The sequence below is a fragment of the Pholcus phalangioides genome, unplaced genomic scaffold (genome assembly GCF_987345545.1).
Source record: "Pholcus phalangioides strain wild (caught in Gottingen) unplaced genomic scaffold, Ppha-v1.0 ptg000011l_1, whole genome shotgun sequence".
NCBI classification, from domain to species: Eukaryota; Metazoa; Arthropoda; class Arachnida; order Araneae; family Pholcidae; genus Pholcus; species Pholcus phalangioides.
In genome coordinates this window covers 30,659,093-30,674,699 of record NW_028301604.1, presented here as the reverse complement: position 1 = coordinate 30,674,699, position 15,607 = coordinate 30,659,093, and the positions used below count along the sequence as shown (strand labels likewise).

At 38.3% G+C, this 15,607-nt stretch overlaps 1 protein-coding gene across 4 annotated transcripts in view; it reads right to left on the bottom strand.

The window, feature by feature from the left end:
* LOC149080331 (phospholipase A-2-activating protein-like) overlaps positions 1-15,607 on the bottom strand; it is a 312,878-nt gene that overhangs the window by 232,637 nt on the left and 64,634 nt on the right. For all 4 annotated transcript variants that reach the window (XM_089239466.1, XM_089239467.1, XM_089239468.1 and 1 more), the window contains exon 2: positions 3,811-4,004. In XM_089239466.1, the coding sequence (XP_089095592.1) occupies positions 3,811-4,004 (194 nt within the window). The remainder of the gene's footprint in view (positions 1-3,810; positions 4,005-15,607) is intronic.

Sequence of the window (15,607 nt, the reverse complement as noted above, 5' to 3'; positions counted from 1 at the left end):
CAATGCAATTTAAAAAAATGAATGGTAATTATTTAGAAAAAATTTTCTTCCTTTGTTGGGGGGGGGGGGGCGGGGAATTGGTGCCTTTTCACCTGGCCCCCTCAAGGATGTGGCTGACCATAGAGATATGACCCTGATGTAGGATGATTGTACATTGGCACTGCTCTTTTCTGTTGCAACTCACCCATTCATCCTCCCCCAGGGCAAAAAAAGAAAAGAAACCTGAGAGAGAGAAGGAAAAAATATTGATTACCACATCTCCAAAGCCTCGATTTTTGGGGGAAATCGAAAAAAAAAATCTCTGGAGAATTAAAAAAATCTGTGACCTTCACTAAAATTTTGTGACTTTTCAGGACCTCCTTAACCTTTTTCTCATTCTGTGACTTTCCTGTGATAATGACACGCTGGACTCGCATTTGCGCTTTAACCTTTTACCGGCCGAATTCAGATTCCAACTGATTTTCATTATTTTTTTTGTTAATTTCTCCTTCTGATTTTTTAGTTAAGAGATATCAATCGAGAAATTGAAGAAAAAAAATTTCCCTATGCGTTTTCTTGAATGTTCCCAATTGGGAACATTGGCCGGATCTGACTAAACATAATTTTCGCAGTGAAGCCATCTTACAGGATGATGCAAAATTCGTCATCATTTAATAAATTTATTTTTAAAATTAAAGAATATACATATAGAATTTTAAAAATGATGGAAATAAATTTCTCTCGAATACACTCAAAAGACATGTATATCTGGATTATAATAAAGAGCTTATGATGAGCTGAAATGCTGGTCTAAAATTCACAAAAGAATACATACATACGAGTTTAGGTTTTTGTATGGATCCCTTGGTAAGTTAAAAGATATTATTTAAAAATATAAAGAGAGAGAAAATATTAGTTACAACTCTGGTACCTAAAGGCACAGGCTCCGATGACTGCTTACTAGCATATACTTCCATTTTATATGGGAAACCACATTATTTGAGCAAATCATCCAAATTTTAAATCCAAAGCGAATTTTTCATTTAATTCATCATAGATAGCTAACTTATCACCGGGTTGTAAGATGTCCATCAAATGGAAGTTATTTTTTTATGACTCTAAAGTTATTTCTCGGCATAACAGTGGGGACGATCGGTACTGCTGTGTCTACTGAAAGTACCCCAGTAACCATTTTCACTTGGTATTCTGTGATAACCACTTAGCAAAACCAATCGAAAAAACTTTGCGATTTTTTTCCACTCAATTTTCAAATTCGATCCATGTTGTGCGACATAAATATTTGTCATCTCAGCCAAGTAACTGAGGTACTCTTGCGGTAAAAATTTGAAAAAAATATCAATCGAGTCTCGGCTTGCACTTAGCTCAGGAGACTTATGACTGATTGCTTTAGTAGGTTCACTTATATTTTTGTCGAATGCAGTACTTTTTTTCCACTTCGGTTGCATGAATTTTAGTCTTTTGGCACTTGACACATGATGTTTTCTTATTTTTTGACTGGGTAATTATCTGATCTTTGAAAGGCAATTTTGATGTAGAAGGCATGTTGATAGGATCTACAAATTCACCCACAAATGAACTATGTGGTGATCTTAAAACATAGATATCCACAAACATCTGCAGGAACAAGCATGTTGTCATCGATATCTTCCTCATCTGTAGCCCGCTCATTTTCATCAGGCAGTAGCTGGCACATTTCGAATTCTTCATCAGAGAGATGTGATATATAAGAATCTCTCAAACTCAGTCTAATACGCTACTAGTATAACAAAAAAGATGGTAAAAAGAAGTGTAGAAAGTCACAAGACCAGATATCAACTGAGAACTGAAAGACCAACATACCAACAAAATTACTCAAAACGTAAGGGGGGGGGGCAAGGTCAGTCACAGAAAAAAGGGGGTGCTGCATGTAAACATCGGAATGTGAAATTTGATACTTTTCCTTCGTTTTGAGACACATCAGAGAGAGGGAAAAAGCAATAAATTGTTTTTTCGGAATGCCACTCCTCTGCATTGCACTTAGAATAGTCAGTAGTGGCCAATGTTCCCAATTGGGAACAATCGTAGGAAAAGTTCTGTGGAATTCAAACAAAATTTTTTTTTGTCTCATTGAGCATTTCTTATCATTCTTGGCAATATTCTACAATTAAAAAAAAATTGAGATGAATGTATGTTTACAAAAACTATTTTAATAATTAAAACATAAACTTACAGATAATTTCCCTTGAAAATGGGTGATTTTAGAATAATAAATTGATATGATAAGAGCTGAATCGAATAACTTTTGTCTTTTCTAAATTAAGTTCAGAACCTTATATGTTCAGGGAAAAAAAATCAGCTATTTTCGTTAAAGAGAAATATTTTTTTTGAATTAATCAAAAGTATGTTCCCAATTGGGAACATTGGCCGTTAAAAGGTTTAAGTTAAAACACCATTGCAAACTATCTTAGGCAGCATGATCACGGATGTTAGTGTGGTTTCACGATGGAAAGCCTGATGAATGGGGGGGGGGGATAAGTAGTTTAAATAAAAGGGGGCGTGGTTATCTGATTTTCCGGGACAAAGTCGAGCATGGGAACTTGCAGAGAAAATTTTGGAGAAAAAGTTCTACAACCTTCTAATTTTACAAATTTTTCCAGACTTGCGCCAACTCTTTTAACAAGAGACCAGTTGGATTATCTAAATTCCAGGAATATCGAGGAAAAATTTGCTATTTTTGACTAACTAGCACAGAAAAATATGAAAATACACCATTGGAGCAGGATGGCACAACATGTTAATTTTGGCACAGTGCGGCACAATTGGCACAGAGTTCCTATCCCTGAAAACTGGAAAGTATGACAAAACCGAGAAAGTAGGAAAAGTAGGATGAGTGGGAGCCCTGGATTATACTTACAAATAAGGTAGTGTACTCTGTATTATTTAGGGAGGAGAAAAATGAAAAATAACCAAAATCCTTATAGTAATACACAATGTTGTTTCAAAATGTGGGTGGTACACACCTTTCATCTGTACTTTAAAAAAGTAACTACAGTACCTGAATGATATCAGTTTAGTCACTGACGTGATAAAGTGCATGAAATATCTAAATTTCAGAATAGAAAATGCTTATAATTTTATTTCATGCAACCAACTCGAAACTTTTAATTAGTACCAAACAACCTGGGTTTCTCCAGGGACCAAGTGGAGTTAGAACAGTGTGACTTCAATGGATATTTTCTATGATTGTAGTAAGAAGTGTGTAACCTAATAAGCCTACTGTATCACAAAATATATTGTCAAATATGAATTTCTCCGATTTATTAAGTTATGCCGAACTTTCCCCTGATTGTGTTTTTTAAAAATATATAAATTCAATGGAAATAGCAAGCAGAGATTCTTTAAGATCCTGACATATGCTTCTTCGAAAATTTCACACAGAACAGGTATCATCTTCAAAGGAACGAATATTGAAATATTCAAAAATCGATCATATGTGATCTCAATAATCTGATGTTCATGTCAGGACCGTTGGTAAGTTGACAAAATTACAGCACATCTGATCAAACTATATACGCCAAGATAAAAAAAATGACAAGATCATATGGTCCATTGATATTTATTCATTTATTTGCTGTTTTGTTCCAGTAGTATGTGAAGAGTATATCAGGATATTTAAAAACTATTAGCTACTTCCATTGAGTTTATTGGTATAACTCTGACTTCCTATCATACTTGATCTAATTTTATCTCATCTTGATATTTTATGTTTTTGAGTGTACCATTAAAACCAGTTAGGTCATTCAAGTTTAATAGTACAAACTATGAACTCACCATTATCAGAATGTCCCAGAAGTTTCATAACTGGCTGACTGGAATCAAATGCAAATCCATATATAGCACAATCATTGCTTCCAGCCAAAATCAAACCTGATGGATATTGCATACTTGGGGGCAATGTGCATAAACAAGAAATGAAATGTGAAGAACCTCTCATGCAATGGACCTCATGGTAACACTGGCTCCCCCTGAAAAATTTCATTAAAAAAATATTCAACCCATATGGTGTGATGTGCATACGATTAATTTACATGCACACATTTTCAATTAGACAAGTATTATTTATTTGTTGCTAATTAACAATTAAAATTTCATACTACAGTTGAACTCCACCAGAGAGAGAATCTGGCTTATAACACTTAAACATATACAGTGGTTATAAATAAACTGACACTACTTAGACATATGTAGCACCCATTTTGATGGTAGTTTGATGAAACTTATTTTATTGTTATTTTGAATATATGGACTGTGGGCAAAAGATTCAATAAAAAAAAAGTTAAATTTTTGACCACCAGGTAAAAAAGTGGCACTTTTTATTGCAGTTATGTCCTCATATGGTCATTCAAAGTTTAGTGAAATATGCCCACCACAATGGGCACTACATAAGTCGGAATAATGTCTGCTTATTTATATAACCACCCTGTATGACAAGAAAAATGTTTGATACCTGCTGATTTCATGTTTTAACTGATTCTATATGGGTGCAAAAAATTTCAAAAAGTATGAAACAATAAAGTAATAAATAGAAAATAATGAATAATTTTTGATAAATAAACTATACTTATCACCAATGTGGTTTTTTTTGCACCATTATTGCTTTCTAACTTCAAATGAACATTTACAACCCTTACTACTGTAGCGACAGCGTCCACAACTGGATGGCGATGTAGTAGGTGTTAGGTTTGTTTTCTTTCATGCAAATTAAATGTACTCAACCGTAACCGGATCTATCACTATCCGATATGTAAATCATAATGCAATCGCACGTTTGTAATGTGTATATATATGAACTGTTGGGATCCTGTATTGTTGTTTTAGTGTCATGTTTGCGTTGTTTCATCAGTTGTTAGTATTCATATGTTAGACATAATATGGACTTTAATTTTTAATTATTTCCAGCAAAGATCAATATGATTCCGTTAATAAATCCGTTAATTTGCCAATTATTATTTTTGTATTCTTTCCGTCTGTACTCATGCATAACCACACTTTGCCAACAGTAGGGAAAAGAGCGCGCCTGAGCAATGGTGGAACTGGACTCAGGTTTTGCCGCTCAAACGAGATAGTCCCACAGCCCGCTAGTTCTTGTAGGTTCTGTACATTTAATTATGTAATAAATGTTTAATATCTTTGAATTCTGGAAGGAAGTGTCTCCATCTGCCACATTCCTGTTACAACAATTGATGACCCGACCGATCCTGAATGCTCTTCTGCCTCAATTTCGATTCTGCCTCCATCGTTACCTACCGTCATGGCAACGAATGTGAAACTGCCACCTTTCTGAAGCCGCGAACCTGAACTCTTCTTCAGCAGCGCAGAGTCATTGTTCTTCATTCACAAGATCGAAGATGATCTCACAAAGTTCCAACTCATCATCAGTGTGCTTGGCCCCGACGAACTGAAGCTTGTGAAACCGCTACTTCAATCCGCGAACGCACCTACAAGAACCTCAAGGATACTTTACATTCCGAATATGGCCAATCGAAGCTAGCCAAAACCAGGCTCCTGCTACAACTCTCTCTTGGAAGTCAATGTCCTACAGCCCTTCTACGAAGGATGCGAGAACTTTCTGAAAATTCACTCGCCGACTATTTCCTGAAATCACTGTTCCTGAACCTACTCCCACCACACATGCAGAGTATTTTGTTCATTTCGGAACAGCCTCTCGACACCTTGGTGAAACAAGCCGACCAAATCCTTGCAGTGACTCCGACCAATGCCAAAAGCGCAACTGAGTCATCGGAAGTGTTGACCACTCAGGCGATCTCAGAACTAACGGATAAACTTTCTGTGCTCACAAAAAAAGTCGACAGGATTTCCAGGTCTCGATAACAGCCCAACAATGTACCGGTTCGAGAGAGCCGATTACCACAGCCAGATAACGCAGGTATGTGTTAGTACCATTTGTGTTTCTAAGAGAAAGCGTGTAAATGTAGGTCACTGTGCTCGTTTTTTCACGTTGCGTCCAACGCTGTTGCCCACGCACATAAAAAAAACTTGTGAGCAGGGAGGGAAACGAGGCGCACTCCTCCCTTCTTTTCAAACCAGCAAGTCGTCTTTTGTCTGTAATATCAACGAGAACCGGGTGTTCTTGATCGACACTGGCAGCCAAGTAAACATTATTCCTCATCCGTCACCCACGTTGCTCAACTCTTCAGTAGAGTTTAGTTTATACACTGCAAACGGTGGTACGCGAGTCGTTTTGCTGAACCTCGGCCTTCGTAGAGACTTCAGCTGGCATTTAATTTTCGCCAACACATCACACTCCATTATCGGCGAGGATTTTCTGAACCACTACAAACTGATGGTGGATATATGCAACAATCGGTTGATCGACTCGATGACAGGACTGTCAATGAAGGGTAAGCAAGTCGATTTACAAATCTCGCCTGTCTTGTCCGTGTCTGGGAATTCAGAATTCCTGACCATTCAACGCAAAAGTCGTCCACCCAAACACAACGTCCTCCATTTTATCGACACTCAGGAAAAAATCCCTGTGCAATGCAAGTCCCAGCGGCTCACTTGAGTTGGCCACATGTCGACCCAGCAATTCGCAGTATGCGTCACTGATCCATGTTGTGAAAAAGAAAACTATTTTCATCTCACTTGTGACTATTGCATGCTGAATCGCAACACGACCCCACAACTTTATCCCGTACCGCACATTCAGGACTTAAACAACCAGATAGCCGGCTACACGATTTTTTCCAAATTGGATATGACTCGGGCGTATTTTCAAATCCCGATATATGGCCCTCATCTACACAAAACTGCAATTGTGCGTCTTTTAGCTAAATACAAATTTGCTGGCTTGAACTTCGAGATGCAAGGTGCCGCATCATCATACCAGATGTTTATCGACACTGTGCTACGTGGTCTACCCTTCACATTTTGCTATCTCAACAACATCTTAGTGTACAGTGCCTCACCCAACGACCACAAACGTCACCTGGAAGAAGTTTTCCGACATCTCGATGCCTACAGTTTCATGCTCAATGCCAACAAATCAATCCTGGCTGTCCCTGAACTGACTTTCTAGGCTATACCATCAACGCTCCAGTTTCAAACAGCTCACAGACAAAGTCCCAGTCATCAAAGACTATCCACCGCCTAAAATAGCTGAAACGTTTCCTTGTTATGATCACATTCTACAAAAGATTCATCCCACTAGGTTCTCAAATCTATCCACTCCAACGTTGCCTTAAAGATAAATACAAGCCAACACGCTCATGGAACTCGAACTCATGGACAACCAGCTGAAAGTTTTACAGACATCAAGCGTCTGGCCAAACATCAAATGAGGTGTCACTAACTTCGCCCGAGCTTGTATAGCCTGTCAACGGACCAAAGTGCACAAACACACCCAATCCCCTCTCTGCATTTTTCCTATGCCGTCAGAGAAATTTGCTCATCTGAACATCAACATTGTGGGCAAACTCCAGAATTCCCAAGGTATCTTCTAACCATTATCTGCCGATTCTCACGATGGATCGAAGCAATCCCAATCCAAGATACATCCGCAGAGACTTGTGCCAGAGCATTATACTCCAACTCGTTTTCATGATATGGAATTCCCAAGACCATCACGACAGACCAGGGTTCGCAATTCGACTCGCATTTATTCCACAAATTCAACAGTTTGTTCAGAATAAACCACATCCATACGACTGCTTACAACCCTAAAGCAAACGGGCTCATCGAACGACAACATCGTCAGCTCAAACAAGCACTGAAGGCTGGCATGACAAGTGATCGGGTCGATAGTCTTCCTTCAGCTCTCCTCGACCTCTGAACATGCTTTCGACCAGCCCTCAATGCCACCACTGCCGAAATGAGTCTTTGGTTAAACGCCGAGATTGCCTGGAGAGATTTTCATAAAACAATATGTCCCGGAGCCAGTAATCACCTATCTCGACAAATTGAAACGCACCATGGACACACTCATGGATCCCGACTTCAAGACATGGCATCTCATGTAATGTCTACGTTCCACAAGCCTTGACGACCTGTACACACATTTTCGTTTGCACCGACGCCCTCTACAACAGACCTACGAAGGTCCCTTCGAAGTGCTGTCTCGGTCCGAAAATTTTTTCAGTGTACATGTCAAGAACAGGGAATCCGTCATCTCGATCGAATGAATCAAACCGACCTGTCTTCTCAACAACCAGTACCTGGACGGGCCAGACATCAAAGTTCCATCAATCCCAGAACAGCAGATGACTATTCCAACCACCCAACACGTGACGTTTGCGCCCACTACTATTCCAACTCAGCGTACCTGTTCTGGCAGAATAGTCAGAGCTCCAGATAGACTAAATTACTCAACGATGTGACTCTGTCACTTAGGGGAGGGGTACTGTGGCGACAGCATCCACCACTGGATGGTGCTGTAGTAGAAAAAAGAGCACGCCTGCGCGATGGTGGAACTGGACTTGGGTTTTGACCGCTCAAACAAGACAGTCATGCGGTCCACTTGTTCATGTAGGTTCTGTACATTTGATTGTATAATAAATGTTAATTATATCTTTGAAATGTAGAAGGAAGTGTCATCAACCACCTCATTCCTTCTATGCCATCGTCCCTCGGCTCCTTGTATGCAGCTGTCCAGTCCTCCTATCTGACCCTTCCATGCTTTCGTCGAGGGATATCACAGATCTCATAAGATGTTTTGTGATATAAAGTAGAAATTCTGGAGACTTGACAGCTATGGAGATCATCCTATGCGTGTTCCTCAAAGTGGTGATTATGGTGTCTAGACAAAAAACCTCATTGTCCCAAGGACTCCAAACTGCACCCTTAGTCCATTAGTCTGACCTCCCCACTATAGGAAATGATATCACATGATTTTGAGAACACTGCTTTAGGCAAACGTTAAAGATGTTGAAATGTCCGTACAAGAAAAAATAAAAAAGTTTTTGTAATAGTCTCCCCCAACGTTGGCTACACATTGACAGATAACATTATTTTCCGTTGCTACTCACCCATCCATCCCCTGACAAATATAAAAGTTTAGGGAAAAGAAACCGGGGCAAGAAAAAATATTGAATGTCCGTTTCAAAAGCCTAGATTTAAAAAAAAAAAAAAAAAAAACGAAAAAATTTCCTCAAGAATCTCACAAAAAATCAGACCTTTGCTCAAATTTCGTAATGACCATTTTCTCATTTCTTGATGGTTGACACCCTGCTAAAGCAGACAATCATGGTAAAAACATGAGCCCTGTTCACATGAGCAATATTGCGGTAGCATTGGGGGGACTAGCACCCTCTTGACGGCTGTTTTTCCCTGCGAGGGAAAGAAATGGGGAGTAGGCATGGCCCCTTCTCTTGAGAGGATATTTGAGAGGTCGTAACCTTCTTTCTCATAATTCTCTGCACGGGTAATCAAAAAACCTGACGGCCATATTGGAAGATAAGATCAAAGTTGATTCAAAAGATTTTCAGTTCGTTCATCGCCATGGCCAAGATCATCGTTGTGACATCCGATCGGTGAAAAGAGGCGGAAGTTATAGAATTTTTAACAATATATAAAAAATATGCTGCAGAGGGTAAATTCGACGGTACAGTTCACGATAGCGAGTTGCACCGTAAAATAACCAAGGAGTTGGTGGAGAAAGGTGTGAGGAAATCAGTGTCACAACTCTGTACCAAATTGAAATCTTTGAAATGAAGATATTGAGCAACGAGAGATGGTTTAAGACGGAGCGGTGTGAGAAGCAAGCACAATTTCCAGTTTTAAGAAGAAATGAATTCTGTTCTTGGGTGTCATGACAGCACTATACCCACGATAAGACTGGGTGTGGGCATGAAAAATGTTAATCCAGGTAAGTAAAAATATGCATACGTCTTTTCTAAAAATTTTGAATTCATCATTTGATAGAATATGCACAGCAGTCTTGATGGGCTCACCTGGGCCTGAGGAGCAGGGGGGGGGGGGTTATGAAAATGAGGATCAGATTAAAATTTTCGAGAGTGCAGTGTGTGTATAAATTGGTAAACAAGCATTTCTAGTCAGATGGGGGGGAAGGTTCCCCATGATGCTCTTAAGATGGGCCTGTGCCATCGCCCCCACATGCAGGGCCGTCTTAACAGCATCATGGGCCCCCGGGCCAAGTGGTTTTTCTGAGGCCCTACCTTGTAAATTCTAGAAAATTTCAACCAGATCTGATTTTTGTGAGGCCGCCGTGCGTTAAGGCAGCACTGCCCACATGGGAGGGGCTAACAGGGCTCTAGCCCTGGGGCCTGAGACGTTTATCATCATTTTTTTGCTTTTTCATGCTATCGTTGAGAAAACGTTGTGAATAGGATCCACTTTATATGTTGTAAGAGAAATGTCACATTGTTGTCATTGATAAATGAAATGGACATGAACTTGGACTAAACTTTTGACTGAACTTTAATAACTTATTAACAATAACTATAACTGCGTCTATATAGCTGCGGCTTTTCAATGAAAATTGTGTTATCTACATGTAGGTACTTGATGTAACATAAGATTTTAAATCCATCTACGACAGGTTATTCATAATACTGAGATTGTGAAAACACATTCGGTTATGAAGTTTTGAAATTGATAAAACAGACAGACCTCAGTATAACATCTCTCTTGCATAACGAACAATAGTTACCTCATAAGCAGTGTAACCCATTAACGAATAATCATGATTCACTAGTTACATCAGACCAATAAAAAGTTACATTACAGACCGGACTATAGTCCCTTTATACAGAATTTAGGGGGTAAACAAGATGTTTTATTGCATGTTTCCCAATCATTTATGAGAACGAAATTAGCATATAATTTTTTCAGAGATTATTGATAGTTATACTTGTTTTTTTATAGAATTGGATGAGTCCCTTGAAAAGGTAAATGTATTGGTGGAGTGCGAGATGAGGATGAGTAAGTTGAAATATATATGTATTTTTACTAGTTGATTCATCTCTTAACACTGAAGGCAAATAGCTGACACTCATATATTTCCGTACTAAACAATTTACGAACTTGATCATTTTTGTCGCACTATGACTGCACATCAAGGTTGGAATGCGAGTTGATCTCCCCATTATATATATAAAGAGTCTCGCCGCAAAGAACAACAGGCCTGCAATGGCACAAATATCCAATCATCACACTTCACTCTTAATTCAAAATGTAGATGTCAGCACTGCAAAGTCAAACTCAACATTAGATGCACACACTTTTTTCGACGCTCTGCCACACAAACTGGGCTGAAAGAGATCACAATGGGATAAGCCTGGTGGAAGAGGCCACCATTCATTCATTCCATGACCATTCTCTGCACATTAAAACTAAGTAGACAGGGACCTGTGAAGTTCATTGTCCAATCTCAGCTTTCTTGCACTTTCTTTCAGTAACAGTTTTTTTCTTGAATCTGTTGGGAAACTGACAAGGACAAATCAAGTATCAAACTCTCGATTTTTATGAACTTGTCAATATATTTCTCAAGTGTTGTATGTCACAGACTTTTCACCTACTTTATTTTATTACAATTCCCACAAAGCAAAGAATACTGTTTCTAAGTCTGACAAGCATTACAAATTATTTGAAACTGTTGAGGCTTGATTTAATGTCACCATCTACTTTTCAGAACTAGGGCCCCCCCCCCCCGAGCCAAATGAGGGGGGTGCTCACAAATAATGTAAATTTTCCATAATTTTTCACTTTTAAGCCCCCCCCCCCCAGAAGGAATCTATGGCCCTGTCCATGCATTTTAAGGTTTAAACAGCTCATTTATGCAACACAAAACTAGGCATACATTAAATTCAAAGGCTTGTATTCAACTATAAAAGTTTGATAAAATCCCTTTTATAAAACTTAAAAAAATCCAACCAATGAAGCTCATACGTTACATTCCAGAAAATGCAACCGATAAGCTTATTGGTTGGATTTTTCAAGATTTATAAAAGGACTTAAAAATTGTATAGTGTAATATTGCCCTAAGAGAGAATAATAACAAAGACTGTATTAATTTTTCATTATTTTTTGCATTCTAGTTTACCTGACAGTGAAGAAAGATTAGAGCAACAATGCTATTCTTCACAAACATTCCAAGAGGGTGAAGGAAGACCAGAGCAACAGCTGCTGCTTAGTATGTTGCAAACTCCATTTGCTCCACAACATCAACGCCATCCACCTCTCCAGCTCCCTGCACCTCTACATCAACACCATCCACCTCCCAAACTCCATGCGCCTCTACATCAACTGACGGAGGTATAATTTTCATGGCTTTTATTTTTATTTCGTAGCATGGATATTTAAAATTATTTATTGAAAGAATAAAGGCAGTTCAGTTGATTTACATTGCCAAGCTGTGTCAAAAAATGCTTGTTTTGTAACTTTCAATACAGCCATCAAGGCTGTATAATGTTATGGTTTTTGGGATTGGCTTGACAAATCCCAGGCGCCTGGTCACCATGGCCACTGAAAAAAATCAGAATTAAAGCCTAAAGTTTTTGTCTGATTGCTAAGTTCCATGAAAGAGTGTCTCAGAAATCATGAGCTTTGGCCTAAGTTAAGTCTGGCTGTCCATGTACGGCCCTGTTCAGTGCACATGAGCTCAAAGGAAAGAGGATTTGTTAGCTTTCTGGTCTAGGGTGCTCACCCGGCAAGTAAGAGGACGTGGGTTAGATTCTCTGCAAGCCCAGTTGAATTTTCTTTCCTGGATTTATATTCGCATCAGCAAGCTGTAGAAACCGTAGTAATAGCGGTGAGTTACATCTTCGAATTGTCAAAGAGCTAATATTACAAAAAAATATCTGCTCATATCAATAAGTCTGTTATAATGTCAATTTCTCCTGTGATTACGAGCTGTAATTGTAACAGACTTCTACTGTAGAATGTTGTACCGTTAGACACACTGACAAATGAGTGATATTCGCACAGATTGCTTTCGAGCCATCTGATCAACACTATACTTTGTTTCAATGTAAAACAAGCAAGAACCTTTTCATTGTACAAAAAGAAAGGGTAAAAAAAAATTAAAGTAGGGTTTTACATCGCTTGCATTCAATGAGTTTTGCTGATGAAGAAAGACCCAAGCATTCGTCCTGTTACATCAGTGTTTTTATAATTTTAATTTTTCCTTTTCAGTAATTGACGTTATGTTTTTGAACTTTTCTCATGGTTATCGGCTGCATACATCATACATATATATGTGTGTGTGTGTAATAAACTTAATACCTAATTGTAGTGCCGCACCAGGTCTACATTGCGACTAAGAAATTGATATTAATGCTTAAAATTTTCTATGTTTGATTACTAGCTCAGGCAAGATATTTTGCTTGGTCATTTGATAATTTTTTGTTGCGCCACTGTCTATATATAGAGACCTACAAATTATTGCCAATTCGGAATGGCAGGGTTCGATGGTTTGCCTCTTTATACTAACCGAGAGTTTGGTGCTCTAACCCTTCAGTGTGGGACTCCCTGCAGTAGCAATCATTTTCTGTGGACATGTTATCACTGATTCTGTATACCCCGCATCAGGAAAGTTTCTGACAAAGACGAACTGGGTATGGAACTTGCGACACCTCTAAACATCCCTTTTGGTACTTCAAGCAAATATCTAAATCGACCTGGGCTACTGTGCCCAAATTGAGCTTGGCTCCCAAAATATTTGGTTCCTATATAGATTTAGTTTTCAAGAAATTCTCTGCCTTACTGATAAATAAAAAGTCTGTTAGTATTCAACCAGGTTTTTATCAGTCAAAACTATTTTCATAATACAGTGAATCTAGTTTATATAACGTTCCCACTAAAACATTTTCCTGTTTGGTATAACTAGTTTTCGTCAGTCCAACTCTTCTTTTACTAATCTAAATTTCCTGTTTACAACATTTTCCTATTATGTTGTTTTTTGACGAACGTAATAAATGAGATCCACTGTGCTTATATAAAATATTCGGAGTGCTTCAGATTATTTGGCAGACTCAAACCTCAATATTTCTATAACTATGCACCAATGATAGTGATTATTTGAAAAGTAACGGCAGGGATCTGTCCAGACATTTTCTGTAGGGTACTGTTTTTGTGAAAATTGTCCTTATTTTTGTGAAATGGGTCACAAAAATAAGGTGTATATGTTACAACAATATGCATTCAATTTTGTGCAAACAAAATAATCTAGTTAACAAAAGAAATGGTATGCCAAATTCATGGTTTCGTTCATTTGTATTTTGTGAAGGGTCTTTTTCAGGTCTGATTTTACGAAGAATCTAGAAAACAGACCCAAATTTCAACTGGACAGACTCCTGGTAATGGTCAATTGTAGCCTCGTAGGGTTGAAACTACTATATTTTTATTTTCAAGGGACTGAAAATTTACATCTGGGGGGAAAAAATTCCGGCTTACGACAACATATACACCGCGTGGGCGACATCACAACAACTTTGTTCGAACTACTCTCGAACACGACTGCCACGAGAGTGAATCTCGGGCGCGCCACCTATATTAACGGATACGGTCGGCCTTGACCGTCACAGACTCGGTTGAAACTACTATATTTTTATTTTCAAGGCACTGAAAATTTACATCTGGGGGGGGGGGGGAAATTCCGGCTTACGACAACATATACACTGCGTGGGCGACATCACAACAACTTCGTTTGAACTACTCTCGAACACGACTGCCACGAGAGCGAATCTCGGGCGCGACACCTATAAGTGGTGACAGTCAAGGCGCGGCCTTGACCGTCACACAAATATATTTATTGTGAGTATATGTATAATAAAAACCATTCACATTACAGGTCGGGGGTAGGAAAAGAAAAAAAAAAAATCAACCTCATGGAAGAAGCATTTGGAAAATGTGTTGAAGGAGACAACAAATAAGATTTTGGAATTTGAAGAAGCCGCAGAGAAAGCAGCTGAAGAAAAGAGGGAAGCTTTCAGAGAAAAAATTTTGAAACAAAATGAACAAATTTTGAAACAAAATGAACAAATTTTGAAACAAAATGAACACATTTTGAAACAAAATGAACAAATTTTGAAACAAAATGAACACATTTTGAAACAAAATGAACAAATTTTGAAACAAAATGAACAAATTTTGAAACAAAATCAATTGATATTTATTTTAAAAACCATGACTGAAAAAAAAAAAAATTTATATTTTGCACTGAAATTTTGTGTTTTCACTATATTTTACATACATTTATTGGCTGTTACAGCACCACTGAAGTAAATTCAGCCATTTTTCTTTGCTATTATCATTCACATTTGATTGAACGGTGCAATCATTACATTGTAAGTTATTTTCTCCACCATCCCACTGATGAAGATAGTCGTCATGCGTGTCTTGGCAAATATTATGTAATATGCAACAAGCCAATACTTGGTGCTGTATATGTGGCAAACTTGTATCGTTCGCTTTGAGAAGACAACGCCACCTTCCTTTTAACATACCAAATGCGTGCTTAACATAAATACGGCAACTGCTTAACTTTGTATTAAATACCCGCTGGTCTGCCGTTAACACTCCCGTGAAGGACTTCATAATCCAGTCTTTTAACGGATATGCAGGATCTGCCACCAAATAGGAACTTATGCAT